At 46.0% G+C, this 27,500-nt stretch overlaps 1 protein-coding gene and 1 pseudogene across 2 annotated transcripts in view; one reads left to right on the top strand and one right to left on the bottom strand.

Moving 5' to 3' along the window:
• Positions 1–3,382: 3,382 nt before the first annotated feature.
• ELOVL7 (ELOVL fatty acid elongase 7) overlaps positions 3,383–27,500 on the top strand; it is a 69,220-nt gene continuing 45,102 nt past the window's right edge. Inside the window, exon 1 of one of the 2 annotated variants that reach the window (XM_040339698.1) lies at positions 3,383–3,512. Coding sequence is in view for 1 of the 2 variants with exons in the window: in XM_040339692.1 (XP_040195626.1) it covers positions 3,588–3,616 (29 nt within the window). In the remaining variant the exon portion in view is untranslated. Of the gene's footprint in view, positions 3,513–3,572; positions 3,617–27,500 lie in introns of those variants that run through there. The other variant, XM_040339692.1, reaches the window with a different exon arrangement.
• LOC120925246 lies at positions 18,772–18,907 on the bottom strand (annotated as a pseudogene).

Here is a 27,500-nt window from a genome sequence, read left to right as displayed (position 1 = left end):
CCGCTCCTATTAGCTTAGGGGGGTGTATTTTTTTCCATTATCTGTGCCCCTTTCTGATGATCATGTGCTGGTCGGAGGGAATATTTCGTCAGTTTCAAGCGCATGCCCATTTAGCTCCGCTTGCATTTTCTTCTGCCTTGGCTCAAGTCCCAGCCAGCCGCTTGCCTGCTTATATCCTTGCCTTCCCTGACGGAGTGATTTTCCTCCGCTCCCCACCCAGTAGTAGCCGGGGCACGGAGAGTAAGGCCGCGTACACACGATCGGTCCATCCGATGAGAATGGTCTGATGGACCGTGTTCATCGGTCCAAACCGATCATGTGTGGGCCCCATCGGTTAGTTAACCTTCGGTCAAAAAAATAGGAACTTGCTTTAAAATTTAACTGATGGACGCCCAACGATCGGGCAAAACCGATCGTTAGTACGCACGACCATCAGTTAAAAATCCACGCATGCTCAGAATCAAGTCGATGCATGCTTGGAAGCATTGAACTTAGTTTTTTTCAGCACGTCGTTGTGTTTTACGTCACCGCGTTCTGACACGATCGGTTATTTAAGCAATGGTGTGTAGGACCATCAGTAAGCGTCATCGGTTAACCGATGACAACGGTCCTTCGGACCGTTCTCATCGGATGGACCGATCGTGTGTACGAGGCCTAAGACTTGACAAGCTGTGAGGTGGGTGGCGGCGGCGACAGGCAGAGAGTCGCTGATTGCGAGTAAAAAAAAAAAAAAAAATGTCCCCGGATTTCATTTTAAAAATCTGGTCACCTTATTTTATATGCCACAGCAGCCAATTTTATTAGGCAAAGAATAAAATAACATAACATTAAAACATACCAATAAGTGTAATTGGCAACAACAAGAGGTCTTTGGGTGTCCTTAAAGAGGAGTTCCACCCAAATTTGGAACTTCCTCTTAACCCACTCCTCTCCCCCTTACATGCCACATTTGGCATGTAATTTTTTTGGGGGGGAAGTGGGGGCTTCAGCAAGAGTGGGACTTCCTGTCCCACTTCCTCCTTCCTGTAGGCGACTAAGCTTAATCGCCTTCAGGAAGGGGCTGCTGTAGGCGATCGCCTAGGACACATCACAGGTCCTAGGCGATCTCCTGGCCAATTACACGGCGCGGCGCCTGGCCGCGCCGCTCGCGCATGCGCAGTACCGCTCGCGCATTCGCAGTGGGTGCCCGGCCGTGAAGCCGAAAGCTGTCAAGGCCGGGTGCCCACACTGAGAATGAAGACGCCGGCCGGGGAGGGGGGGAGAGGAGCGGAGCCCCGGACGGCGCGTCGCTGGAGCGCTGGAGCAGGTAAGTGTCTGTTTATTAAAAGCCAGCAGCTACACTTTTTGTTGCTGCTGACTTTTAATAAACATACAAATGGCTGGAACTCCCCTTTAAGGCACAACTTTAATTGGAATCGTCCATATCCTCAGCCGCACCCCCACCGGCTCGAAGACGTTCCAACATCACACATACTTCCATATTCCACTCCCCCAGGGGACCTCGCTCCTGGGAGAACCACCGCCATACCTTAGATGGGCCCCACACTTTTGTAACCATGTAATTACTGACCCCCCCAAAGACAAAATGAGCAACATACACATGTACATTTAGTAGATTATATATTTTAATTTTTTTGTATAAACTCTATCAAAACTTGAGACACACAAAACACCACCACTACCTATCCACTGCTGTAACACCTAACACCAGGGCGGGTGGGTGAGAAGTTGCCACTTCTCCTGACTCCTTGGAATGTGAAAGAACTACCTCACCACAAGGACCCTCTCATCTGCCCCTGCCCCTTCAACCTCTGCCTCCAATCAGGTAAGGGCTTAATTTTCCAACACACATGTCATGTACAGCCTGCCATACAAATGGATGGTTATACGCAGCTGTAATCTTGTAAATGCAGATTCTTCTTTACATCGGCACTTACCCACAAATGCGTTTCAGACATATTTCCTGCATGCAAAACGTCTGCATGTTTTGGAAGTATTGGTGTTCAGTGGCGTCACTAGGGTTGGTGTCACCTGGTGCGGTAAAACTATGGTGTCACCCCCCCCCCTCGGCAGGACAGGCAGTATAGCACTGAGCAGGCTAGCGCATCAAGCACTTCTCACGCCACCCCCAAAAGCCCCCCACCCCACCAAGACTGCCGCAGTGCTAAATGATAGCATCACCCAGGACATTCTTCTTAGAGAAAAGGTGCAGGAGCTCAACCACGCTCCACACCTTTCCCCAATTAGGGGGGCGAGGGGTTGAGCGGGCCACAGCAACTGTGTGTGTGTGGGGGGGGTCAATAAATACCATGAGGGTGCTACATACAGAGTGCAGAGTTGAGGTGGGTGCAGGGTGCAGACTTCAGGTGAGTGCAGAGTTGAGGTGGGTGCAGAGTTCAGGTCAGTGCAGGGTGCAAAGTGCAGGTCGGTGTAAAGTGCAGGTGGGTGCAGAGTGCAGGTATGTACAGGGTGCAGAGTTCAGGCGGGTGCAGTTAGGTACACGGTGCAGAGTTTGGGTGGGTGCAGGTAGGTACAGGGTGCAGAGTGCAGGTTGGTGCAGAGTGCAGGTGAGTGCAGAGTGCAGGTGGGTGCAGAGTGCAGGTAGGTACAGGGTGCAGATTGCAGGTGGATGCAGGTAGGTACAGGGTGCAGGGTTCAGTTAGGTACAGGGTACAGAGTGCAGGGAGGTACAGGGTGCAGAGTGCAGGTAGGTACAGTGTGCAGGGTTCAGTTAGGTACAGGGTGCAGAGTGCAGGGAGGTACAGGGTGCAGGTAGGTATAGGGTACAGGTAGGTACAGGGTGCAGTTAGGTACATGGTGAAGTCAGGTACCCCCTTGCAAGCTTAATGTCACTCTTCCCCCCCACCTGTACTGTACTCACACCTGTTCCGAATCTGGGCACCGGTCGGCAGCTAGAGTCTGGAGAGGAGAGGAGGGCATCTAATCTATAGCTGTGTCTAGCAGATCACCTTGCATGTCACATTAAAGTTGAGAAGCTGGGGGGGGGGCTGCCGAAAATGACATGTCACATTAAAGTTCAGAAGCGGGGGGTGTTTGGCTATCGCAAATTACATCTTACCTCTTCTCCCATGCAGCCAGCGAGTTGAGAAGCGGGGTGAGGGGCCGAAAATTTCTTCTCGCCAGGCGGGTAATTTTAGTAATTTGGGGGGCCCTCCGCAGCTTTGTGGGGCCCTAAGCGGCTTGCATAGTGAGCCTATAGTTCCCAGATCAATTCTCCTGGGTTTAAATATCCCAAATTCAGGAGGATCCTGTGAATGGGATCAGCTTGTTAGAGTCAGAGGTTATAGCAGATGATGATTTTACAGCCAGAAGTCATGTAGGATCCCATTATCAGACACATGACATCTCCTTCCCATTGGGCCACTCCCAGCACTGAGTGTAATGTGAGGAGGGAGGTGCACAGGGACTCTCCTCCATCCATTCCCACATCATCTCTTCTCTTGTGCTGAGTGCACGGCCGGGGACAGCTGCTGCTGCTGGGAGTCCTCCAGGTGAGAGCAGTCCATAGACTCAGTGGGGTGTCCATGGAAGGGATCAGGGGATCTGCTCATCTATGACTTGGATTAATGATCCTGGATGTTAGTAATAAACTCTTGTAGGTGATCTCTGAACTGACTTGGATTTAATGATCCTGTATTTATAAATGATCTCTGATCTGACTTGGATTTAAGGATCTTGTATTTATAAGTGATCTCTGATCTGGCTTGGATTTAATGATCCTATATTATAAGTGATCTCTGATCTGACTTGGATTTAGTGGCCCTGTATTATAAGTGATCTCTGATTTAATGATCCTGTATTATAAGTGATCTCTGATCTGACTTGGATTTAATGATCCTGTATTTATAAATGATCTCTGATCTGACTTGGATTTAATGATCCTGTATTATAAGTGATCTCTGATCTGACTTGGATTTAATGATCCTGTATTTATAAATGATCTCTGATCTGACTTGGATTTAGTGGCCCTGTATTATACGTGATCTCTGATTTAATGATCCTGTATTATAAGTGAGCTCAGAACTGACTTGGATTTAATGATCCTGTATTATAAGTGATCTCTGATCTGACTTTGATTTGATAATTGATCCCTGATCTTCCCCAGTTACCCCTGGGATTTGATGTGTATACTGTCTTCATGTAGATGTAGCAGGTGCCATAGAGTTGCTCTGCACACCTTCCATTAGTGTGAATGAGGAAAGTTGGTCTTTGTATACATGTGGCTGTAGCAGGTGCCATAGAGTTGCTCTGCACACCTTCCATTAGTGTGAATGGGCTCCAGTGTGGGTTTGGGGAAAGTTGGTCTTTGAATACATGTGGCTGTAGTTCTGTGGGTCCCCTAATTTGCTACGGGAGGGAACCTCATTTAAAGCAATGGGAGGCTGTTGGCTTCCACATCCAATCAATGTGATCACTCATGCAGCGAATGATCAGCCCTGAACGCAGACTGCGAATGCGGCGCAAATGTAAAAGTTTATAGGAAAATCAAATACTGAAAAGTAATCATTTTGGAATTGATTGGCTGCTGTATGTACTGTGTGATTGGCTTAAACAGGATGCGACTTCACAACAGGTTTGATTGAGTAATGAATGATTAATAATGGCTATATTCATTAAAAATCTCAAAGTGATCGTTTTGTAGAAAGTACAGCTTGATATACATGTATGAGACCAGCAATAAGGTTGTCAACCTCTCTGTACCACAACTACTACTATGGCCAACTATGATTGTACGTTTAGATTGTAACATGTATGGTGACCTTAAAGGGAAGTGTACCATCGGATTGCAAGATCTATGGCCATGTTGATACTAGGCACAGCTTGTACAGGTAAGATTTTTCGAGTTTTAAATGAGGTACAATCTGTTTCATCAGAATAACCTGCAGTTCTCTAATAGAAAATGCAGGGTGACTAAAAAGCTGCATGTTGGATCCGGTTACAGAAGCAACGTGTGATTTCCATACATAAGTAACGTGTGAGGATCTTGGCAGGAGAAAGTCTCTGTCTGTAATTTGACAACTCCTAGAAGCCTCATTGCCATGAGATAGTGCAATCTGCACCTTGTCACTGTTCATCTGGCTTTTATGTTCATAAATACGTGAATGTGCTTCTTTGTATCTTATCCCATTTTGTATAATCCTTTCCCCGTATCTATCATTTTTATCAAAGCATTCCGACTAGAATGGTGTCTGTACAATGTAGAGGTGGTGATCACGCCCTCCGTCCGGCAGCAGGTGTACTCCATTTCCTGCTCTAAGTCGTGAGCTTGGAATGTGTGGGATTGGCATTCACACTCGTCATCTCCCAGTGTATTGTACTCAGAATTTCCACCAACTCCCACTTTATCCAGTGTATGGGAAATCCATTGTATAAAACAGACAGGGGCTGAAATTAGGGCTCTCATTGCTGACTGCCTCACAGAAAATGCCCATCTGTTAGCGTCTTGGCAGAAAAAATGTTGATGCATCAAATGCTTGAGCATTAATTTCAACAAAATTATTCTGGCCAATGAAATGAATGAACACTCAAGAGCTTTACACGCCTAAACGCGCCTAGACACGTGTACACACATTTACAAGTGTCCAGCGTTTTTTCTGCCATAACGGTGCTGCCAGGAGTCAAGGCGTCCAGGAGAGATGACCAAATACCTGTGTGCAGAAGGCCTAAGACCGCTTTAAAATGCAGGGCCAGCACTTTGGAGCCTACATATGACTATATAGGTAGCTAAAAGATAAATAATTAAAGGCTGGGTGAACATGTTCCAGCTCCTGCAGCTCTCCTCCCTCTCTGAGACAGTGAGTCAAGGATCTTGTCCCCATACTCGCTGTCACAATTTAAAAACCGTGAAGCTGTACAGATATACACCCACATGGCCGCATCATTCATTCAGTTCTGCAAATTAATGCCTACAAGTACCTTTATCCTTTGTGGCTGACAGCTTGTAGTTCTCAAACTGCAAGGGTGCTGCTGGGTAGTCCATTGAGTTTCCTGGACTGAAATAACTGCCTGACTGTATTGGAGGTATGGGCACACCGATACACTGAGGCTTCATTTCCATGGACGTTTTTACAGCCACTTTTTTTTAGCCTTTTTTACAGCTTAAAAACGCCTGTCCATGTTTTTTTTTTTTTTTTTTGAGCTGGAGCTCAAAAACGCAGCGGTAGCGTTTTTGAGCGTTTTTTAACGTCTGGTGTTTTTACAGCTCTAAGGCTGGAGCTTCAGAACGCACTGGTCCTGTTTTTTTTTGCAGCTTAAAGCGGTGTTTCACCCTAAAAACGAATTTCTAGCATGCCATCAAGCATACTAGCGCGATCTACAGTACACCCTTTCTTTTATTTTTTGGCGCCGTACTTACAGTTTACTACTGTAGTGAAGTTTCAGACTCCCCACGGGGAATAGGCGTTCCTATGCACAGGGAAGATGATTGACGGCCGGCTATGGCGCGTCACGCTCCCCGAAGATAGCCGAAATAGGACTTGCCTCTTCACGCCGCTATACGGCGCCTGCGCACAGACATCGGAGCTGACTGCGCAGGCGCCGTGAAGAGGCAAGTCCTATTTCGGCTATCTTCTGGGAGCGTGACGCGCCATAGCTGGCCGTCAATCATCTTCCCTGTGCATAGGAACGCCCATTCCCCGCGGGAAGTCTGAAACTTCATTACGGCAGTAAACAGTGAGTACGGCGCTAAAAAATAAAAGAAAGGTGTACTGTAGATCGCGCTAGTATGCTTGATGGCATGCTAGAAAAAAAAAATGTTTTTTTAGGGTGAACCCCCCCCCCCCCCTGCTTTAAAAACGGCTCAGCCATCTACAGCTCAAAAACGTCATGGTGGGCATGAGGCCATAAACTAACATGGAGAGCAGTTTTTAAGCTGCAAAAAAAGCTCAGAAAAGTGGCTGTAAAAACGTCCATGGAAATGAAGCCTGATAGTCAGCAGGAGCCTGACATTGTACCTGCGATCTATCTGCAGCTAGGCAGCCCCATACACAACAAGTTGCAATGCATTGTATGTATTGACACCTTTCTATGAGAACCAGCATTAACGCAGAGCTCCACCCAAAAGGGCAAGTTCCACTTGTTTGAAACCCCCCTCCCCCCACCCTCCTCTGCTATATTTGCCACTTTTGAGGGAGAACCGGGTAGCAGGTACCCACTACCATTTTCAGATCAGATCACAAACTGCAATCTGAGCCAGAAGTTCTGCCCCCCTCTCCTTCCCCCTGCAGTCTTCTGGGACGCATCACTGGTCCCAGAAGATTACAGGACCAATCACAAGGTACAATGCGTTTCACACATGCATAGAAGGAAACCGGCCATTAAGGACGCAAGGCTTCACTTCCTTTTTCCCTTACTAGAGATGCCAGCGCCTACACCCGAAGCCGATTGAAGAATTACATTTTTTGGGGGGGTGCCTGGAGCTCCTCTTTAACTTTTCTAGCAATTTGAGCTCCAATTGCTTTTCTATTGGATTAGACTATATATGCCAGCCTTCCCTCTATGCCTGCATCAGTGACCATTGACTGCTCTTGACCTGATCCCAGTTTTCCTCCTTGGATCGCTTTTGGTAGGTCCTGACCACTGCAGACTGGGAACATCCCACAAGTGCTGCAGTTTTTGGAGTTTCTCTGACTCTGTGTTCTGCCCATTGCAATTTGTCCCTTGTCAAAGTCACTCAAATCCTTATGCTTATTCCCCGTACACACGACCGGTTTTCCATCGGAAAAACTGCGATGAGAGCTTTTCGTTGGGAATTCCGTCCGTGTGTATGCTCCATCTGACTTTTTCCCACAGGAAAACTGCCGGGGAAAAAAAAGCAGGATTTATTTTTTACCCGTCAGAAAAAAATCCTAGTGGGGGAAAAACATGCATGCTCGGAAGCATAGAACTTCATTTTGTCGGTGAGTCGTAGTCTTTTATGTCACCGCGCTCTTTGCAGTCAAAAGTTCACTGGACTTTTGTGTGTATGCAAGGCAGGCTTGAGAGGAATTTCGTTGGGACAACCATTTTTTTATTTTTATTTTTTTTTTCAAATTTTTTTTTTCGGCAGGAAAATTGGTCATGTGTACGGGGCATTACCCTTCCCTCAACTTCAGGAAAAACATGTTCACTTGCTGCATAATCTATCCTACCCACTTGCAAGAGCCATTGACGCAAGATAATTCTAGATTTTCCTAGTAGGTGACGGAAAATATTGATTATATGAAGACAGGAGGCGAGTATCTTGCATTAATCTTTCCACTTTAATGCTCATAGCAGAAACATTTTACATTAAAAAACAAACTTAAAACTACATTTCCCATCAGTCCCAGCGTCCATATGACCCCCGCCCTCAGGGGAACCGAGCCTATAACTAGGACTGTCCTACTGTAAATCCTCCTCTTTCTGTAAGCGAATGCCCAAACCGGACGATTTCGAGGAAAAACATCATTACAACTCTTCGACCAGCCGGTCAAACCTGCGTCGATGTCAGCGTAAGTAACCACTGCAGACACTCATGTAGTCAACAGAACTCCAACCGGGAGAACATAACGACGATTTCGTCCCAACGGGGAACACAGGATCGTTTCAACAATCGCCACCGGAATCTGGGATGATATTCAGTATCCTGAAAAAATAAGATAAACAACCGTAATAGGGTGGGTAGGGAGGGAAGATACTCGCCTCCTGTCTTCATATAATCAATATTTTCCGTCACCTACTAGGAAAATCTAGAATTATATATCAGACAGGAGGCTCATATCTTGCAAGTTCAAAGCTGTACAATATGTCAACCTCCTGAAATACTAACATACTTATCATACCTGTAATACATTCCAGAATCCCTTAAAAGAAGGTGGAGGTCACCCACCCACAAGCTAAGCGGTGAGGACGGATAAGGATACATGATCTTCAGGCCTGAAGTAAAATTGGCGAAAAGTTGCCTCTGAAGACCAGTCAGCCGCCAATAAGAGATCTGACAAAGATCCCCCTGTCGTAAACACCTTAGTGGCCATTGCGCCCCTGGTGGAATGAGCTCCAAAAAGAGATGTATCAATACCTGCTAGCTCCATGACTGACCGTACCCATCTGGCTAGGGTAGCTGAAGATACCGGCCGATGTGGTTGCACAAAGGATATCAATAACTGGGAGGAATCTGGAGAACGAAACGTCGAAGTGAGGGACTCGTATGTCTGTAGACAACGGGCCACACAAAGACGCGGATACGCTGGAAAGAAAGGGTAAAAAACCGTGTGTAGATTGGTTTTAGTCCTGCGAACCACCGAGAACCTGACCCCTTCCGGCGAGAATTGACGCCTAGAAATGTCTAAAGCTCTGACATCGGATACACGTTTAATGGAAATTAAACATAACAGGGTGGTGAGTTTTAGGGATAGGCACTTCAAGGATAAGTGATCATTGTCTTCCCAAGAAGAAAACAATTGAAGTACTTTGGATACATCCCAAGTAGAATGGTATCGTGGACGAGGCGGGCGTTTGTATTTGACGCCGCGAAGTAAACGACACACAAGTGGGTGTTTGCCTATAGGAGTAGCATCTACCGGACAATGATAAGCCGATATAGCTGACCTATAAACGTTCAGGGAACTGTATGATCTCCCCAGCTCGTAAAATTCCGCGAGGAAATTTACGACCGAGGAAACAGGGGCATGAATGGGATCAACCTGTCGTTGATCACACCAACGGACCCACAACCCCCAGGCAGATCGATATGCCGATCTAGTCCCTGGGGCCCAGGCCAAGGCGAGAAGATCTCTAGCCGATTGAGAAAGGTCTGCACTTGCCTCTGGCACCCCGAGACTAACCAGGCAAGCAGCGGTAGTCTGTTCTCCAACAGCAAGGGGTGCGGGCCTTTGGACGGGTTCGTCAAAAGCAGAGTTGAGTGTGGGAGGAGTCTGGGGTAGTCGATCGACATACCCAGGACCAGAGGGAACCACGGTTGCGTCGGCCACCAGGGAGTGATCAGCGCCACCGTCGCAGACTGACTCATGATGTGTAAGAGAAGTCTGGTTATCAACGAGAAGGGAGGAAAGGCATAGTGTACGCCCTTCGGCCATACCTGGAGGAAAGCATCCACCGCTGTTGCTTCCGGATCTGGCCTCCAACTGAAGAAGTGAATCAGTTGGCGGTTGAGTCTGGAGGCGAAAAGGTCTGTGTGGAACGGACCCCAGAGTTCCTGTATTACCAGGAAAACCGATCTGTCCAACGTCCAATCGCTGGCGTCTGACAGATAACGGGAGTTCCAATCTGCCACATAATTGGAAACCCCGGGGATGTATTCCGCCACTGGTAGGATGTCCCTGGAAAGACAGAAATTCCAGAAGTCGGACGCGATGTCCGCTAACATCTTGGATTTTGCGCCTCCTAGGTGGTTGATGTATTGCACTGCCGCCACGTTGTCCATGCGTAAGAGAACGCAACATCTGGACCTCTTGGAGAGAAAACTCCTGACGGCGAAGAAAGCCGCCAAGAGTTCCAGCGCATTGATGTGAAGGGATGACTCGTCGGAGGACCAAGTCCCCCCTGTGGAGGCTTGTCCGCAACGGGCACCCCAGCCCTGTCGGCTCGCATCGGATTCTAGAATGACATCCGGTCGCGAACTGAAAATAGTCTTGCCATTCCATTCTATGGCGTGGTGGAGCCACCAACGTAGCTCCTTCTCTGATTCCGCACAAAGGGAGACCTTGTCCGAATAACCTAGGCCTCGTCTCAAATGTAAAGTTTTGAGGCGTTGTAAGGCTCGGTAATGTAGAGGAGCCGGGAAAATAGCCTGGATAGAGGCTGATAATAGTCCGACAATGCGTGCAAGGGTTCTCAATGATATCTGACCCTTGCGTAAAACTGTCCTGATCTCCTTCCGAATCAGGGACAGTTTTGATTGTGGTAAGCGTAAGACTGCCTGTCTGGTGTCTATTGTGAAACCTAAAAACTCCATTTCCTGAGCTGGGGTTAGCACAGACTTCTTGAGGTTGATAAGAAAACCTAGTTCCTCTAACAGTGATACTGCCCATAGTTTGTGTAGTTCGGCTTGCGATTTTGAGTGGGCCATGATAAGGAGGTCGTCTAGATAAATTATCAGACGCACTCCTCTGCATCTCAGAGCCGCTACCACAGGCTTCATTACCTTGGTGAAGCACCATGGAGCCGAGGAAAGGCCGAAGGGGAGACAGGTAAACTGCCACATACGGCCCCCCCATAGGAACCGTAGAAAAATCTGAGAAGATTGGTGCATGGGGATCGTCAGATAGGCATCTTTCAGGTCTATCTTGACCAGCCAATCCCCTTGAGAGAGTAGATCTCTTAGTAAGTGAATCCCTTCCATCTTGAAGTGACGGTACGTCACGAATTGGTTCAAGCTTTTTAGATTTATAATGGGGCGATGTCCTCCGCCTTTCTTCTTTACTAAGAATAGGCTGCTGACAAACCCGGGGGATAAGGGATCTACCTCCACTATGGCTTGCTTTGCAACCAGATCCTGAATTTCGTCGTCTATAAGACAAATATTTTGTTCGGAAAACTGAATGGGGTGTGGAAGCCCCGACATGGTTGGGTGGAAGGTGAAATCTATGTTGAAACCTGTTACTGTCGATAATATCCAAGCGTCTGCCGTAATCGTGTGCCAGACGTGGATAAAATGTCTCAGTCTGCCCCCTATCGGTATGTGAGAAAAACAATTCTGTAGGGCACTTACCCGTGGATGGGCGTGATCTGGGAAAACCTCTGCCCCCGCGTCCTCTCCATGGGCGTCCTCTGGGAGGAAAAAATGGCGCTGGTTGTGCCACTGGTAGTGAGTATTGCTGGTGCATGGGCGCGTAAGGTTGAGCGGCCGCTCTAGGATAGGCCCTGAAATAATTGTTCCGACCGGCAGATCGGCCTCTTCCTCTGCCGGCCCTACCAAAAACCTTGGACCCTGAGCCTGATTTCTTTAACGAAGTTTGGGCCTTATCAAGGCTGTTGAACAGACCCACAAACCTGTTGATATTTTTCATTAGGTCTTCTCCAAAGAGGAGACCTTCTGCAGAGGGACCCGGTTCTGACTCCGCCAAATGGGAGAGTTGCGGGTCTAGTTTCATAAGGATTGACCTGCGGCGTTCAACGGCGCAGGCCGTATTTGCTGAGCCTAATAAGCAAATGGCTCTCTGAGCCCATCCCCGTAATTGAGTTAGGTCTACTGGGCCCTCAGTGGAAGCTGCCTGCTCCGAGAGATTTAATATTTTTGTTAGGGGGCCTAACAGGTCTAGGATACGATCCTGGATCGATTTAAACGAGCGTTCAATGCCCTTTTTTGCTTGTTTACCAGATTTGGTCAGATATTTCAGCAGCACCGGATCGATCTCGGGTGTGACTGCTACTTTCTTTGGAATAACGGGTCTCGGACATTCCGCCCTTAATTCATTTCTATTGACCCTATCTAGACCTTTCCGTGTCCAGTGTTCTACGTACTGGGCCACCTGTGGGAGAGGTGTCCAGTCCCCAGATCTGGGATGAGAAATGCCCTCTGGGTTGAAAAATGGCTCGCCTAGCGAGTCTAAAATAGTCTCAGATGGTAAATCTGAATTAGCCCCAAGTTCCGTGAACTCATGCCCAGAGTCTCCTATGTCGGAGTCATACTCCTCTGATGCAGCGATCAGAGATTCCTCAGAGGCGTTATCTGAGTCTTCATTAAAAGAGTCTGGTTTAGATCGGTGGGTGGATTTAAACCTTTTCTGGGAGGACTCCTTATACGTTAAGGGTCGTACACCCTCTGGGTGGTTGGGGCGGCAGGCCGTGGGGGGTCCTGCGTCAAGCATGAATTGTACTTCCCCTGCCGGGGAGTCGGGGCAAGCGAGCAAGTGCTTGCGCTTGTAAAGGGCCTTACCCTTTTTCACAACCTCAGGATGAGTGGTGGACGGATTGGGATGAGAGGCTAGGGCTGCTTGGATAGAGCTGCTAATAAGCTCTTGAATTTGAGCAGCAGTTAAAAGTTGTGGGTTATCAGGGGTTAAGCCTGAAGAGCCATCCATGGGTATATTAATTTCTTCTGCCATAATTAATAGGAGAAGGAAAAACCTGGTAATAAGGGTTAACTATGACTTCTGTCTGGAAACAGTTGTATACTATTAATTAAAATGAAGGCAAGGCACACTACCCTGAGCTATATGCTCTATGGGTTAATAAAGATAGTTATGCAAATATGAAAAGGCAGAATAAAGGATTTAAGGATCAATTATAATATGGTAAGCAATAGCAGACCACTCTATGATCGAGTGCTCCGCTCTAGTGAACAAAATCTATCTTATAAGGAAGAACCGTACCGCTCTCCTCACCGCCCAGCCAGCAGACTGGCGTGCGGTGAGGAAGCGGCGTTTACAGTCTAAAGCGCAGCCCGAGATCTCGCGAGATCTCGGCTGTGAGACTGTAATTGGCTGGACGACGCTGAGGAGAGAGAGCGCGCCAGGTATCGCCCCCCTTCCTCTGCCCAGAGCCCGGGAAAAACTCCGGCTAGTGACAGGGAGGAGGGGGGACGAGGGGGATAATGGAGGCAAGACTGCCCTGTCCCTAGAAGAAAAACGAGCACCGCAGAGGCAGCGGTGAGCCGAGCAGTAGCTCTAGGGGAAAATCCTAAACCCTGAAAACAAGATGGCTAATAATAATAACAATAAACTAGAATACTCTAGTGAGGAATAATTTAAGTAGAAACAGTAATAATCAAGAAAATAAGAAATTACAATAAATCTAAAATAGATAAATTAGATAATTTAAATAAGTAAATTAAATAAACTTAAGATAAAATAAGATGTAAAACACTCCTGTCTAAACTGGACATACAGTATCAAGAAATATATAATATACTTATCTCTGCCATGAGCAGAAAGAAAGAGGAGGATTTACAGTAGGACAGTCCTAGTTATAGGCTCGGTTCCCCTGAGGGCGGGGGTCATATGGACGCTGGGACTGATGGGAAATGTAGTTTTAAGTTTGTTTTTTAATGTAAAATGTTTCTGCTATGAGCATTAAAGTGGAAAGATTAATGCAAGATATGAGCCTCCTGTCTGATATATAATTGTTATTCACTTTACCTGTCAGTGGTCATATTGTTTATATATTGTGTGTTTGTGTGTGCACACGCACACTATAAAGTATATTGCACACATAAAAAGGATTAGCATGACATCCAGGCAACTAGCATTTCCAGCAATGGCAGATTATGTATTTTGATAATGCTGTACGTTTTTTTCTGCTATCCTGGTTTGTCCTCAGAAGTGTGGTAATGGCTCTGCAGACCGCAAAAAATTCATGTTATTTTCCTAACAGCAAGTTTGAATTTTAAATGAAGTCGGGTAATATTTGAATAAGCTTGTAGTTAAAGCGGGGGTTCACCCTTAGAGGGCACTTTTTCCCCTTAGATTCCTGCTCGTTTTCTCTAGGGGAATCGGCTAGTTGTTTTAAAATATGTGCAGTACTTACCCGTTTACGAGATGCATCCTCTCCGTCGCTTCCGGGTATGGGCTGCGGGAATGGGCGTTCCTTCTTGATTGACAGGCTTCCGAGAGGCTTCCGACGGTCGCATCCATCGCGTCACGATTTTCCGAAAGAAGCCGAACGTCGGTGCGCAGGCGCAGTATAGAGCCGCACCGACGTTCGGCTTCTTTCGGCTACGAGTGACGCGATGGATGCGACCGTCGGAAGCCTCTCGGAAGACTGTCAATCAAGAAGGAACGCCCGCTCCCGAAGACCCATACCCGGAAGCGACGGAAGAAGATGCAGCTCGAAAACGGGTAAGTACTGCTCATATTTTAAAACAAATAGCCGATTCCCCTAGACCGAACGAGCAGGAATCTAAGGGGAGAAAAAAAAAAAAATTAATAAATGGGTGAACTCCCGCTTTAATCTTTTTTTATGTGTCTGCTTGGTTGGAATTTAGATCTGTGCATTAAGAGCCGGTTTTACACTGGGGCGACCTGGGATCCGACTTCAAGTTGCCCCAAGTCGTGCGGTCAAGAAAATGAATGGAAGTGAATGGGAGCCGTCTTAATACACACTAGTGAAGTTGTTCCGACTTCAGAAAAGGTTCCTGTACTACTTCAATCCGACTTCTAGGCAACTTGTACCCATTGATTTCAATGGAAGTCGCCTCAGAAGTCGGTTTACTGTCTTAAAGCGCAGGTTCACCCAAAAAACAAGTATCTAGCATTACATTTAGTATGACTCAAACATGAAAAGTATGTGTTTTATTTTTTTATTTTTTTTTGGGGGGGTGTACATACGGTATTATCGCTATTTTCCTCCTGGCTTCCGGGTACTCGCTCCCACAGACTTCGTCCATATGATTGACGTGCCTGAAAAAAAACTCCCACCGGCGGATAAGGCGCGTCACGTCACGACTTTCCGAAAGTAGCCAACCGCGAGTCGGCTCTATACGGTGCGCAGTCCAGGAAAGAGGGGGAATGGTGAGAGAGGGGAGAGAAATAAAGTGAGAGGTGAAGTGGTGAGAGTAGGGATGAATGTCGGGGGTGAAGGATAGGGGGGGGGGGGTTGGGAGTTCGCAAGCATGGACCACCACCGCTGACTAGCGGTTCCTTTCTCCGTGACGGTCTCCGTCATCAGGGCTACGTATCCAAGGGGGGGGTGGATTTTGACTTAGGGGGGTCAGTGATTCTCCTCTGAGGGCCTGGCCCTCCTCGGAGTACTGAAACATCTTCCATAATTGCCAGGTCTGGGTGCAAAGCTCGCTCCTATTTTGCTTAGACAGGACCAGGTCCTCCATCCAACCAATCTCGTCTACCTTCCGCAGCCACATGGCTCCCATCGGCGGACGAGGGGATTTCCAGCACAGTGGGACGCAGGCCCTGGCTGCATCCAACAAGTGCCTGCTTGTTGGGTTTCTATTGCTGTCTGTGTCCTCACTGGGGAGATTCACCTTCTCTACTTTCTGATTACCATTTTCAGAGAGATTTCTTTTCATTTCCTGTTCGAGATAGCAATTGGGGGATCTTCTCCCCACACCCGCTGTCACTATTTGAAAACTACACAGCTCGGCTCCACCCACTTGGCCGCATCATTCGTTTACAGGTCCCTGTGAATGCAGGAACTACAACTACTGTCAAATTGTGGCTGATATCTTTGTATTTTGTTAACTAGCCCTTTAGCTTGTAAAGAGTCCATATGGGCTGAAAGCTGCATGGCGGCTTGTCAGCAGGAGTCTGACATTGCACCCCTGATCACAGGTGCAATGCTGTCCAGGCTCCTTAGGGGGGAAAAAAAATGTCCCCTCTGCAAAAATATTTGCCTTTTTTTATTTTTTTCACAAAGGGTGAACTTATCCTTTAGGGACACCCAAGGCTTTGTAAGTGATCTAGCCTTCAATAGGTTTGGCCATCAATAGTGATCTTCTAAACCATCTGTTTAATATTCAAGCAAACATTTCTTGCTATGCAGAGTTGGCTGTATAGCCAGCTGATTATGGCCAAAGCTTTCTCTGCTTCTCAATGGGCACCAACCTTTTTAATATGACAACACTCAGTCCTAGCAGTTGTCTGTTCAGGCACTGGGCAGTGTACTATGTGATGGCATGGAGATGTGTACATGTGCCCCATACCCGGAAGTACTACTAGGATTTCCATAAGGGCAGCAGCAATACATGGCATGGTGGATGGGAACTGAGATGATGACTAAAAGAGCAGGGAATGGGTTTTGAGCTTTTTTCTTGTATTATCACTGTGTTTTAAAGGCAAAGTCCACCCTTTAAAAAAATAAATAAAAAATCATACTATTTGCAGGAAAAAAGTACATTTATTCTTTTTTCTGCCAATCAGCCTGCAGAGCATTAAGACCTTGATCAGAGGATCGCATATGTAACGCCAATCTCCTGCAGACTTTTCCTCCCAGATCTTCATCTGTACTGAAGTATGGAGTTTTGGTTAGAGAGCTGAAGGTAGTTTCAATGGACAATGAGCGTGGTGATCACTGCACTTGGGTTCTGTTGAGAACTACAACAGTTGCATGTGCTGCATGCAGTAGAATATGGGACTTGTAGTTCCTTCATTCATGGATCTGTGAGGCGGAAGAATCCCCCCCCCCCCCCACGCCCCCTGTCCTAGGAAGGGGTGGTGGTGTTTGGTTGGTCTCTTGCCCCATGTTACACCCAAAATACACATGTATCCTATGACTCCAGGCATTTTCACTTGCATTGACAGGAGTGAGCAAAGGGATGAAGGTTCTGATGTTTCTCTCTATGCTGTTTCCTTGGTGTCTGTGGCAACAAAAACTGCAACACAGACAAGTGACAAGATGTCCCGTCGTTTGTCTAGAAAGTGCAACCCGAGGCACAAGTTTTCCCCTGCCTCATGGTAGAAACATTAGACTTTGACGGATGGGATCTCATCCATTTTATTTTTTGTCGCCCATTGTAAATCCCCCTTTAGAATGTACAATGCTTTTCTTGGTGTGTCCCCAGTGCTTACATTTAGGGTGGTGGCCAAGTTACTAAACACAGAACTTAAATTGCTACTCTTTTGGTTGCTAAGTTATGAAGTGACCAGGCAATAATGCGCTGTCAGAGAGAGAGGCACATGCAGTGTCAGGTCGTCGCACACAATCAGCAGTCCTGGTTTTTATAGGGCGTTTTCACGCATAGTTCTTAATATTGTTGGTGGAGCAGATAAGTAGCATGACCGAAATACATGACGTCAAGTGTTATCAGAGGTCACATTTTGTAGGTGAAATCACTAGTAGAGGTTTGTGATGAATAGTAGAAATGTGTGGCATATGATACCAGTTACATAAGTATCTAGTGACTGAGCTCACATGAAGGATATAGGATTACTTGATGTGGCAGAAAAAATCAGATGTGTGACTTTCACTTCCTCTTGTGAAATGTGGAGAATTACAGGTGTGTTCAGTGAGGCTGGGCAAAGGGCGAGGTGCAGAATCGCACTGGAACCAATAAGATCTCATTGTGTGGGTAAATAGGTGAAATAATTTCTCATTTGTTTTTTTTGCCCAAATATCTTGCCAGGTAGGGAGGTCGATTAAACCACCTTTGCAAAATTGGAGAAATTAGAGACTTGTTGAGGGATATTTGGGAGCTGGAGTTGAGAGACCTTAATATACTCGCCCCCGAAGTCTTGCAGCCTGCTGCCTCTGTACCCGGTACAGTTTGAACAAAATCCTCCCCTCCTCCCCATCTGCTCCTTTTATGGTCCATTGTACCCTGTGAGCAGCCCACTCTGCAATGTATACCTGCCTTTCTCTGTGTTGCCAACCATAGCAGAAAGCACCTGAATTAAGACATTGAACATCCTTTAACAAGTTTGTTTATGAATACTTCTGCCCATCAACCTCGAGGGCTCATTCATGGGCTCAGGGGCGGACTGACCATTCAGGCACTGCCTGAGGGCCCCATGCCACTAGGGGGCCCCATCAGGGTTGACAGCCTCAGAAAAACCAGGGACAGTATGTAAAAATTTGTGTTTTTTAAAAAAAAAAAATCCCAAGATTATAGCTGTGTGTAATGTATATTGTGTGTGTGTATATAGGAAGGTAGGAGCTCTAAAAGATTGGGGAGAGCCCATGCCAATAGGCTACTCCCACCTAATCACGTTCGGGAAATACTAACCGCTCCCCCCCAAGGGGAAGGAGGAGCTAGTGTTCTCTCCCGAACAACTGACCGGGGCAGGTACCACAGAATCCAGGCCAGAGGCCAGGGGCCCGGCCCCTCATCTTCGACCTCATGGTTCTCCGTCCAAATCGGAAGGCTTCCACCTCCACGCCAGCAGGTTTAGCATCTGCCAACTGCCATCCCTTTCCACCTCGCCATGTACTCAGGACGGTTGGCATAGCACCACCTACTGGCAACTGATAAGAACAGATACTACACTTGATCTTAGCCAAAATGCCGAGAAGCGAGTGGGAGTAAACATTACCACATTTAGTACTGGGGGGGAGGAAAAGTCAACTGTTATTGGTTTTATTGGAGAGCATGTTTTGAGGTACATTGGCAACCCTTTAAAAACGAATAGGCTGCCTTATTGCAACGTAGCACTCTAAAGTGTGAATGGGCTTGGAGTGTTGGCTGTACGGAAAAGAGCTTGTGTCCAGTCACCATGTTAACATGTTGTTCAGTCATCAAAATTGACTTCAAAACGGATAGAGAACTAGCACGGAGTTGGTGTCCATTCATTATGACTGTCGGGTAAGGGACAGGGTGGTGAAGCACCCAGAACCTTGCATTTGTGCATCATTTACAGGAAAGATTTACTTTAAATTAGAACTCCAGACAAAATATGTTTTCTAGTTTCGGATAGTGTGTGGAAAAGTTAGAACCTCCTATCAAGGTTTTATTATTGTTTTTTTTTTTTTTTCCCTGTTTTGGGGAAGTTCTACCTTTTACTGTTTATCCTGTGTGCCATTGTCACCAGAGGGAAAAAGTGAGGAGAATTCCAAAATGTTACCTTTGCCACAGAAACTGTAGAGAGGATGTCTTCCAATGGAGACCTTCCCATAATTTTCGGGAGGTTTTCACTTCTGTGTTGACGTCGGCAGCAGGAAAAATTTAACACCCTTCCCACCATATCCAAGACCAGAAGACTTAGGTGCTTGCTTTTACCTCTCCAGTCTCTCCCCACCACCTACACTGCATTGGCACACTCTGAGACTCCTATGTAAATTTATGAAAGTTTCTTAAAGCCTTGTACACACGCACGGTTTTCTTGGCAAGAAAGCTGCCGGCAGAGCTTTCTTGCCGAGTAAACCATGCATATGTACGAGGCTTTGAGGTTTCTCGTCAAGAAAACTGCCCAGAATCTAGACGAGAAAATTAGAAAACCTGTTCTCTATTTTCTCGTCGTGAAATTCTCTGTTTTCCTGCCGAGAAACCCGAGCGTGTGTATACTTACCTCTACATGGAAACCCACACATGCTCGAAATGACTTTGACGCATGCGCGGTAGCTTCCAAGGCATAGATAGGGTGCAGCAAAAATGGCGGCGACGTCATCGACTGTGACGAGCGCATGCTTGTCGTAGTCTGACGTCATTGCGTTCTTTTGAATGGCCCGTGTGTACACTCGGCCGGCAAGAGAATCTTGCCAAGAATCTCGTCGGGAAAAACAACTTTTTTTTTCCTGACGAGATTCTGGACCGTGTGTACAGGGCTTCAAGACTGGTGATTGTCTGCCCAAGTACTGAGAGCTGAATTGTGTGAGGTAGAGATTTTGTGTCGCATGTTCCCCTATACCTGTGGAATTTTGTACCTTAACATTTTGGGGCAGAAGAATGCTGGCAAGGTTAGAGCCACCTGATGATACTCAGCCTGCGAATAAGATCTAAAGCCATTTTTTTCTTTAGTGTTGAATGAAATTGTGAGGTTTGGAAGCAATATCAAGTTATTTTTTGCAGTCTGTGTTTCCGCTGAGAAGATTAAAAAGTTGTATTTGTCCTGTGACCAATCATGAAGCTCTCTCTGTCGCATTAAAGTGGAACTAAAGGCACCATACTTCCCTCTTTCCCAACACTCCGAAGTCCACAAGGGGTTCCTCACCAGCATCTTCTCCCCAGCCCCTTCCGGGTGCCAGGCTTCGGCAATCTTGTAAGAGTTGCAGCATCTGGCATAATGGCACTGTGATGGCAATGTAAACTGAGCCACGCATGCATGGCTCACTTTGCATGACACAGAAGACAGCAATTGGGCAGGTTTTTTTTTTTATTGCAGAAGAGACATTGCTTGTCTCTTCTGCGATAAATGGCCTGCCTGTTTGTAAGTTTTTTTAAATGTTGCATTTAGTTTCTCTTTACGCAGAGAGAAAGCTATGGGGTGTCCGTTCCAAAGTGCGAAATACGATTTTAGGAATGGGCCATAAAATGTAGCTTGTGGTGAGCGTATCCTAGTGCTGAATACCAGACAGCAGTGGTGTTGTGCAGTCCCTGTTATAAATTGTCCCCCCGAGGGGAAATTCCCCATGCTTTGAGGAGATATATATATATATATATATATATATATATATATATATATATATATATATATATATATATATATAATTATAATATATGTTTTATCTTTTCAGAATCAACATTTTGTTATTTCAAACTATTATAAATTGTAGAAAATATAGCATCAGCACAGGGTAAAGTGCAATAAAACAAATAACGGTCATTTTGTCAATCAATATATACGCTAAAGCTGTCTCTCCTGGGTGCGGAAAAATACCTGCAATTACCGCCCCAAGAATAATAAAATACAAAAATGCGAGCACACATTTTGCTACACCTCATGGTAGTAGAATAGTTGTTTGCTTAGTGAGGTTAAATGGTAGCCAGAAAGTAGTAGATCCTGCTGAACTGGTCAGACTGGTTTCTACACATGTGAAGCAATGTGATCTGGTCTCCTTGTGATGCCATTAGTTTCTCCAGCACAACCTTCCCATATTACATTCCTATTGTGTTCTGGGACAGCATCAGCAATGTTTGGAGAAGTTCTCTGAACATAAAGTACAGTACACACTGGTTTGGTTTAATAATAAACAGGATTATTTCATGGAGGAGATAATGATCGACTCCCCAGGCAACTGACTGCGGTTACTGACTGCGGTTATTGCACTAACTGCTCTTAACAAAACACACAAGGTCCCAAATCCCTCTTTTTCTGTATGGTTGATGCAAATCTGATGTACAGTATAGGTATGTATAGAGATTCAAATGCATTTCTTTGGGACTTAAAAAAAAAAAAAAAAAAAGGTAAAAAGAGGCTGCCAATAGCAACCAGTTAAATGTTCTTTGTTTTAAATCTAAATTCAGAAACAATGTGGACTTTGGTTTCCTTTGCCCATAACCGCTATATTTCTATGAACAGGCACCTATGTACGGAACTAATGCCATCAATTTAAAGTGGTTGTACTTCCTCTGGTTACACCTAATGGTAAACCTAGATTAAGGCTTACCTGTAGGTGCTTGCAACATCTCCGTAACCTATCAGGGTTTACTTCCTCTTTAAAGTGGTTGTAAAGGCATTCTATGCATAAAGGTAAAAAACCTTCTGTGTGCAGCATCACTCACAATACTTGCACCTTTCGATCCAAGGATGTCCACAAGAGCTCTACTCATAGCTAAGATGGCTATGAGTAAGCACCAGTAGTTACGGTGTGAAACATGTTGGCGACAGTGGTGGCTGGTGCTCAAATTCTTTTGGGGGGGGCACAAACAAACAAAGAAAAAACATCGGACGCAGCCGCTGTGCCCCATCGGACGCAGCCGCTGTGCCCCATCGGACGCAGCCACCACTTACCTGTCTTGGAGCGGGTCAGCAGCAGTTTTCTGCATGTCCTCCATGTCTTCTTCCATCCTCTCTCAGGCGTCCAATCACAGCGCCTGATGTTTCAGCCAATCAGGTGACTGGTAATAGACCCGGCAATCTGGTAGAGAGGTGGATTCAGTGTTGACAAAGGGAATTCCTTTGCTTTGCTAACATTCAGCTGAGTGAATAGCGAACACCCAGCATGGTGCCCGCTGTTCACTTTTTTGGCGCGGCTATTGGAGCCTTTGGCTCTAATCGGGCGCTTCCAAAAAACGCCACAGTAATTCAGGTGCCTGGCGCCCAAAAAGAGGCCGGACACCTGAATAGGGGTGTCAGCAGCGACCATAGATAGATTCATGCATTGCATAAATCGGGGATCCTCAAGCTGTTGTAGAACTACACATCCCATGAGGCATTGTAACACACTGACATTCACAGACATGACTAGGCATGATGGGAATTGTAGTTCCTGAACAACTGGAGGGCCGTAGTTTTTAAGACCCATGGCATAAATCTATGGGGATTAGAGCGGTGCAGGAGAGAGGGGGTTAGCGATCTATTTCATCCTTTGCTGTATGTATTTTTACCAATAAAGATATTATCGTTGAAGTGTGGCCATAAAGATCCAATTTCTTTTCATAAAGAATGGGAGAAACTGCCCAAAAAAAAAATAGGCGTGTCAAGCTTGTAGCATTATACTCGAAGACTTAGTCTGTAATTGGTGCCAAAGGTGCTTCCTCTAACTGCAAGAGAAGGGTAGTGGAGCAAAGAGTTGCAAGAAAGTGCTGGGAAAGTATAGAGGTTGGGGGATTCCCTTTCATGAGACATTGGGCTTCATTCACAAAGTGGTATCTTGGCACATCCGAGTATGCAGTAAGATACTGCACAAGGTTTTCAATTTTTTTTTATGGCATTCGTAGTGAAAGCCTGTGGTAATTTTACGGCTGGCGTTCTTAAACTTGTAGATAGCTGCTTGTTAAGGAGCAGGCGCCCGCTGGTGTCTTTAACCAGTAAACAACATGGTTGTTAAGGTGAGGGAGGCTGCCGTGTTCTTATCAATTGGTGAGTCATCAGCTGAATGTAGAAAAAAAAGGAACGGAAGGCAATGAAAAATTAAGGGGGGGGGGAAACAGTGCCCCCCCCCTTCTTCAAATCCATATTAGGCCCTTTGGGTCTGGAATGGATTTTGCGGGAAAACCCACATGCCAAACTTTAAAAATAATGGAGTGCCCCCCAGAAAATCCACACCAGACCCTTATCTGAGCATGCAGCCCATCAGGTCAGAAAAGGGGAGGGGATGAGTGACCCCCCCCCCTTCCTGAACTATACCAGGTCACATGCCCTTATCATATGCCACTCCAGGTCACTATTCCTTTGCTTTGTATTACTTGCATGGGCTGCTTGCATGAACATAAGCATAGACTGACTCTAACCATGGAACCTGTATAGTTTAGATTAATCTGAATTTTAAAAGAATAGGGTGATGCTGGTAAAACACCCCCCCCCCCCCCGGCTTATGTAGCACCTGTGATAGTTCTTGCAGTTGTAGAACCACAAGTACCGTATTTATCGGCGTATAACACGCACCCTAACTTTAAGTGGGAAGTTTCAGGAAAAAAAACTTTCCACAGCCCCCTGCGTATAACACGCAGGCACAGTTTACCCTCTATTTTCAGGGTAAAAAAGTGAGTCTTATACGCTAATAAATACAGTATGTTCTTATACAGGTCCCATGTCAATATTCCCCACAATCCATACTGAGTTAGTTTAGGTATAGCCAGCCTAAGGATTAATGGATAGAACACTTATTTTTATGTCTCTTTTAGGGCTCATGTCCATTGAGCTGCGTTAATCTGCATAGTCCAAGCGTGGGGGCTTACCAGGCATACCAGTTCTGTAAGGAGATAATTGATGGTTTCTAGATGTCCTTTGCAGAATGATGTCCTCTGTAATCACTTTATTCATTTTGTCATGTCATTATCTGCTTAACAAAGTAAAAATATACAATAAAGATCTTGTGGAAGGGTGTATGAATAATGAGGGAAACTGAGGGCCCTGGTACCGACTAGTACTGGTATACTGCCTGCACCAAGGGCACCACATAAATCTTCATTGTTCTATAACTTAACTAAGGACTGTTTGTATCTGACAGAGGAGGGTTTCTTGGTGCTGAATAGACACAAATATGTTGAATTTAAAGACCAACTTCAGGAAAAAATAAATCTGCCTATGCATTAGAGCCCCTCTGCATTGCAAGTGTCAAATGTTTGTTTAGTTAAGGGGCAGAGGATTAAGGCCTGGTTCACATATGGGTGCTTGTATGTGCACTGCAGTGCACAAAAACATGTAATGGGGAAATAAAGGGGGTAGCCGCTTAGGCCCCCCTTTCCTCATGGGGTCATGGCATCGGCACAAAGTTTAAAGATACAAGGGTGCAGGTTATAGTTTGGCTAGGTAGTAGTTTTTTTCAAAATTACTAGTGCAGGTGAGGAGTGGTTAATTAGGTCAGGTCAGCTGACAGGTTTAAGGTTTATTCTAGCAGAGACATGCAGCAACAGATAGTGTTAAACACCCCCCCCCCCCCCCCGCGGTCAGGCTTACCAGCTAGCCAGTCAGGCTATCAGTGGGACAGTGGTGAGAGACGCGGGTCCAGCATGTCACCTCGCCAGGAGGAGAAAAGAGCTGGCAGTATCCCTGTGTGGTGCACATCGTCCATGACGGCCCCTGGAGCAGGTAGTACTCAGGGGCTTGAGGGTCAGTATGATTTTGTATCCCAATTACCTGTACTATCTATATTGGAACAACTCATATCAGTTTTAAAGTCTCAGCAGCAGTGTACAGCAAGGGTTGAGGAGGATGTATCGGGGGTATGGTCAGCAGCAGCATCTACTATAATTTCACCTCAGCCCCTTTTACCATTGGCGGCTGAATCTAGTGATATTACAGCGCCTATGCATGACAGAGCTGACTGAGAATGTATGCCCTGCTTATTGTCTCCTTTGGGTTTCCATCTATCTTTATCAGCTAAAGAAAAGATTTGGAGAAATTAATATGTAAATTTAAACACTGTTCTTCCTCCTGTTAGAGAAAAAAAATATGAGAGGAGAGATGATAAAATTGATGAACGCCGCAAACCTCAGATCAAATCTTTTCATAGTTGGTTGCCGGCCTTTTTAATATATGCCAGTGTACCATGTGAAAGATGTCCTGAATTAAAGCGGGAGTTCACCCAATTCCTTTTTTTATTTTTATTTTCTCCCCTTAGATTCCTGCTCGTTTTGTCTAGGGGAATCGGCTATTTGTTTTAAAATATGATCCGTACTTACCCGTTTTCGAGATGCATCTAATTCCGTCGCTTCCGGGTATGGGTCTTCGGGAGCGGGCATTCCTTCTTGATTGACAGTCTTCCGAGAGGCTTCCGACGGTCGCATCCATCGCGTCACTCGTAGCCGAAAGAAGCCGAACGTCGGTGCGGCTCTATACTGCGCCTGCGCACCGACGTTCGGCTTCTTTCGGAAAATCGTGACGCGATGGATGCGACCGTCGGAAGCCTCTCGGAAGACTGTCAATCAAGAAGGAACGCCCAGTCCCGCAGCCCATACCCGGAAGCGGCGGAGAAGATGCATCTCGTAAACGGGTAAGTACGGATCATATTTTAAAACAAATAGCCGATTCCCCTAGACAAAACGAGCATGAAGCGAAGGGGAAAATGTGTGAGGTATGGGTGAACCTCTGCTTTAAGTCCTTTGCTATTCCAACATATTGATATTATATTGGAGGCATACAGGAGTTTTAGTGGCCTGTCATGGTTAACGTATGATGATGCTTTCAGACAAAAACTGTCTGTTCAGCCGTCTTTGCGGTGGGGTTCTAAGGAAGTTTGTGGCTGAATTATTTTTGCCACAAAAGCAGGCTTTTGCGCACGCCCAACAGTAATGTCAGCACGCGCTCAGAATGCCTCGCCCTCTGGTTCTAAAAAAGGTTTATGTTTTGCATACAACGATTCACAATGTAGATGGATGTCCGCATGCAAATAGAAAACATGGGTGTGCTTTTTGCTCAGGAAACCACCCTATAGCAAAATGTTGTAGGAAGTTACAAGCGCACTCACGAGATGGGTTTTCAAAAAGCAGCCACACCGGTGATGCTTCCAAGAATGCTACCATGGTTACGCATTTATCCAAACCAACGGATTGCCTCCCTACTAACTGGGTTTAAGATAGGTTTCCAGCTCCCTAGTTTTGAAGGTTCAGGGTGTGTAATAGTTGAGAATTTAAAATCTGTCAGACGCTCCTCACTTGGTAAGGCCCAAATTGCTTAAAGAAATTCAAGCCGATAGGATGGATGGTCCGCTTGACCAGCCTCCCTGGGTTTGGTTCCCAAAGAAGAACTAAACGAGCATCGGCTCATACATCCTCTATCATTCCCATTTGGTATTTCCTTTAATGATCAAATTAACCCAGACGAAAAAATATCCATGTCTTGCACATTCAATGCTTCCATAAAAAAAAAAAAAAAACTCTGGTTGTTAGGAAAGTACAGTTTAATGGCGAAAGCGGACATTAAGTCTGCGTTTCGGCTTCTTCCTTTGGATCCCAGTTGTTTTAATTTTTTAGGTATTTGTTTTGATCATCAATTTTATGGAGCTAAAGCTCTACCAATGGGTTGTTCACTCTCTTGTTTTTATTTTGAAGCATTTTCGTCTTTTTTGGAGTGTGTGGTAAGTATGGTGTCTAGTTCACAGTATCTTTTCCATTATTTGGACAATTTTTTGTTTTTGGGTCCTGAAGGCTCTAGCGACTGTTTGCAACTATTGTCCTCATTCCAGCGAGTCTGTAAATATTTTGGTATTCCATTGGCGGAAGAAAAAACAATTTTTTTCCTACTACAAGTATTGACTTTTTGGGAATTGCATCGGATTCAGTCGCTATGGAATTCAGATTGCCCGATTGAAAAAATGTGTAAACTGTCGCAGTTGCTACATTTGTTCCTAAGGAAGAATAAAGTAACGTTAAGGGCTCTTTCACACGGAGCGGACCGTTTCTGGGTCCGCTCCGTGTGTCCGCCAAAGTTCAGCGGGGATCCCCGCTGAGCTGTCGGCGGATAGGGCGATCCCCGCACACAGTGCAGGGACCGCCCTGTCTCTGTTCCGCTGTCCCCTATGGGGGACCGGATGCAGACGGACCGTCTGTCCGTGTGCATCCGATCCGTTCC

This window comes from Rana temporaria, chromosome 1, assembly GCF_905171775.1.
Source record: "Rana temporaria chromosome 1, aRanTem1.1, whole genome shotgun sequence".
Taxonomy (NCBI): domain Eukaryota; kingdom Metazoa; phylum Chordata; class Amphibia; order Anura; family Ranidae; genus Rana; species Rana temporaria.
The sequence above is the reverse complement of the archived record's forward strand: the minus strand, read 5'-3'. Positions and strand labels throughout refer to the sequence as shown.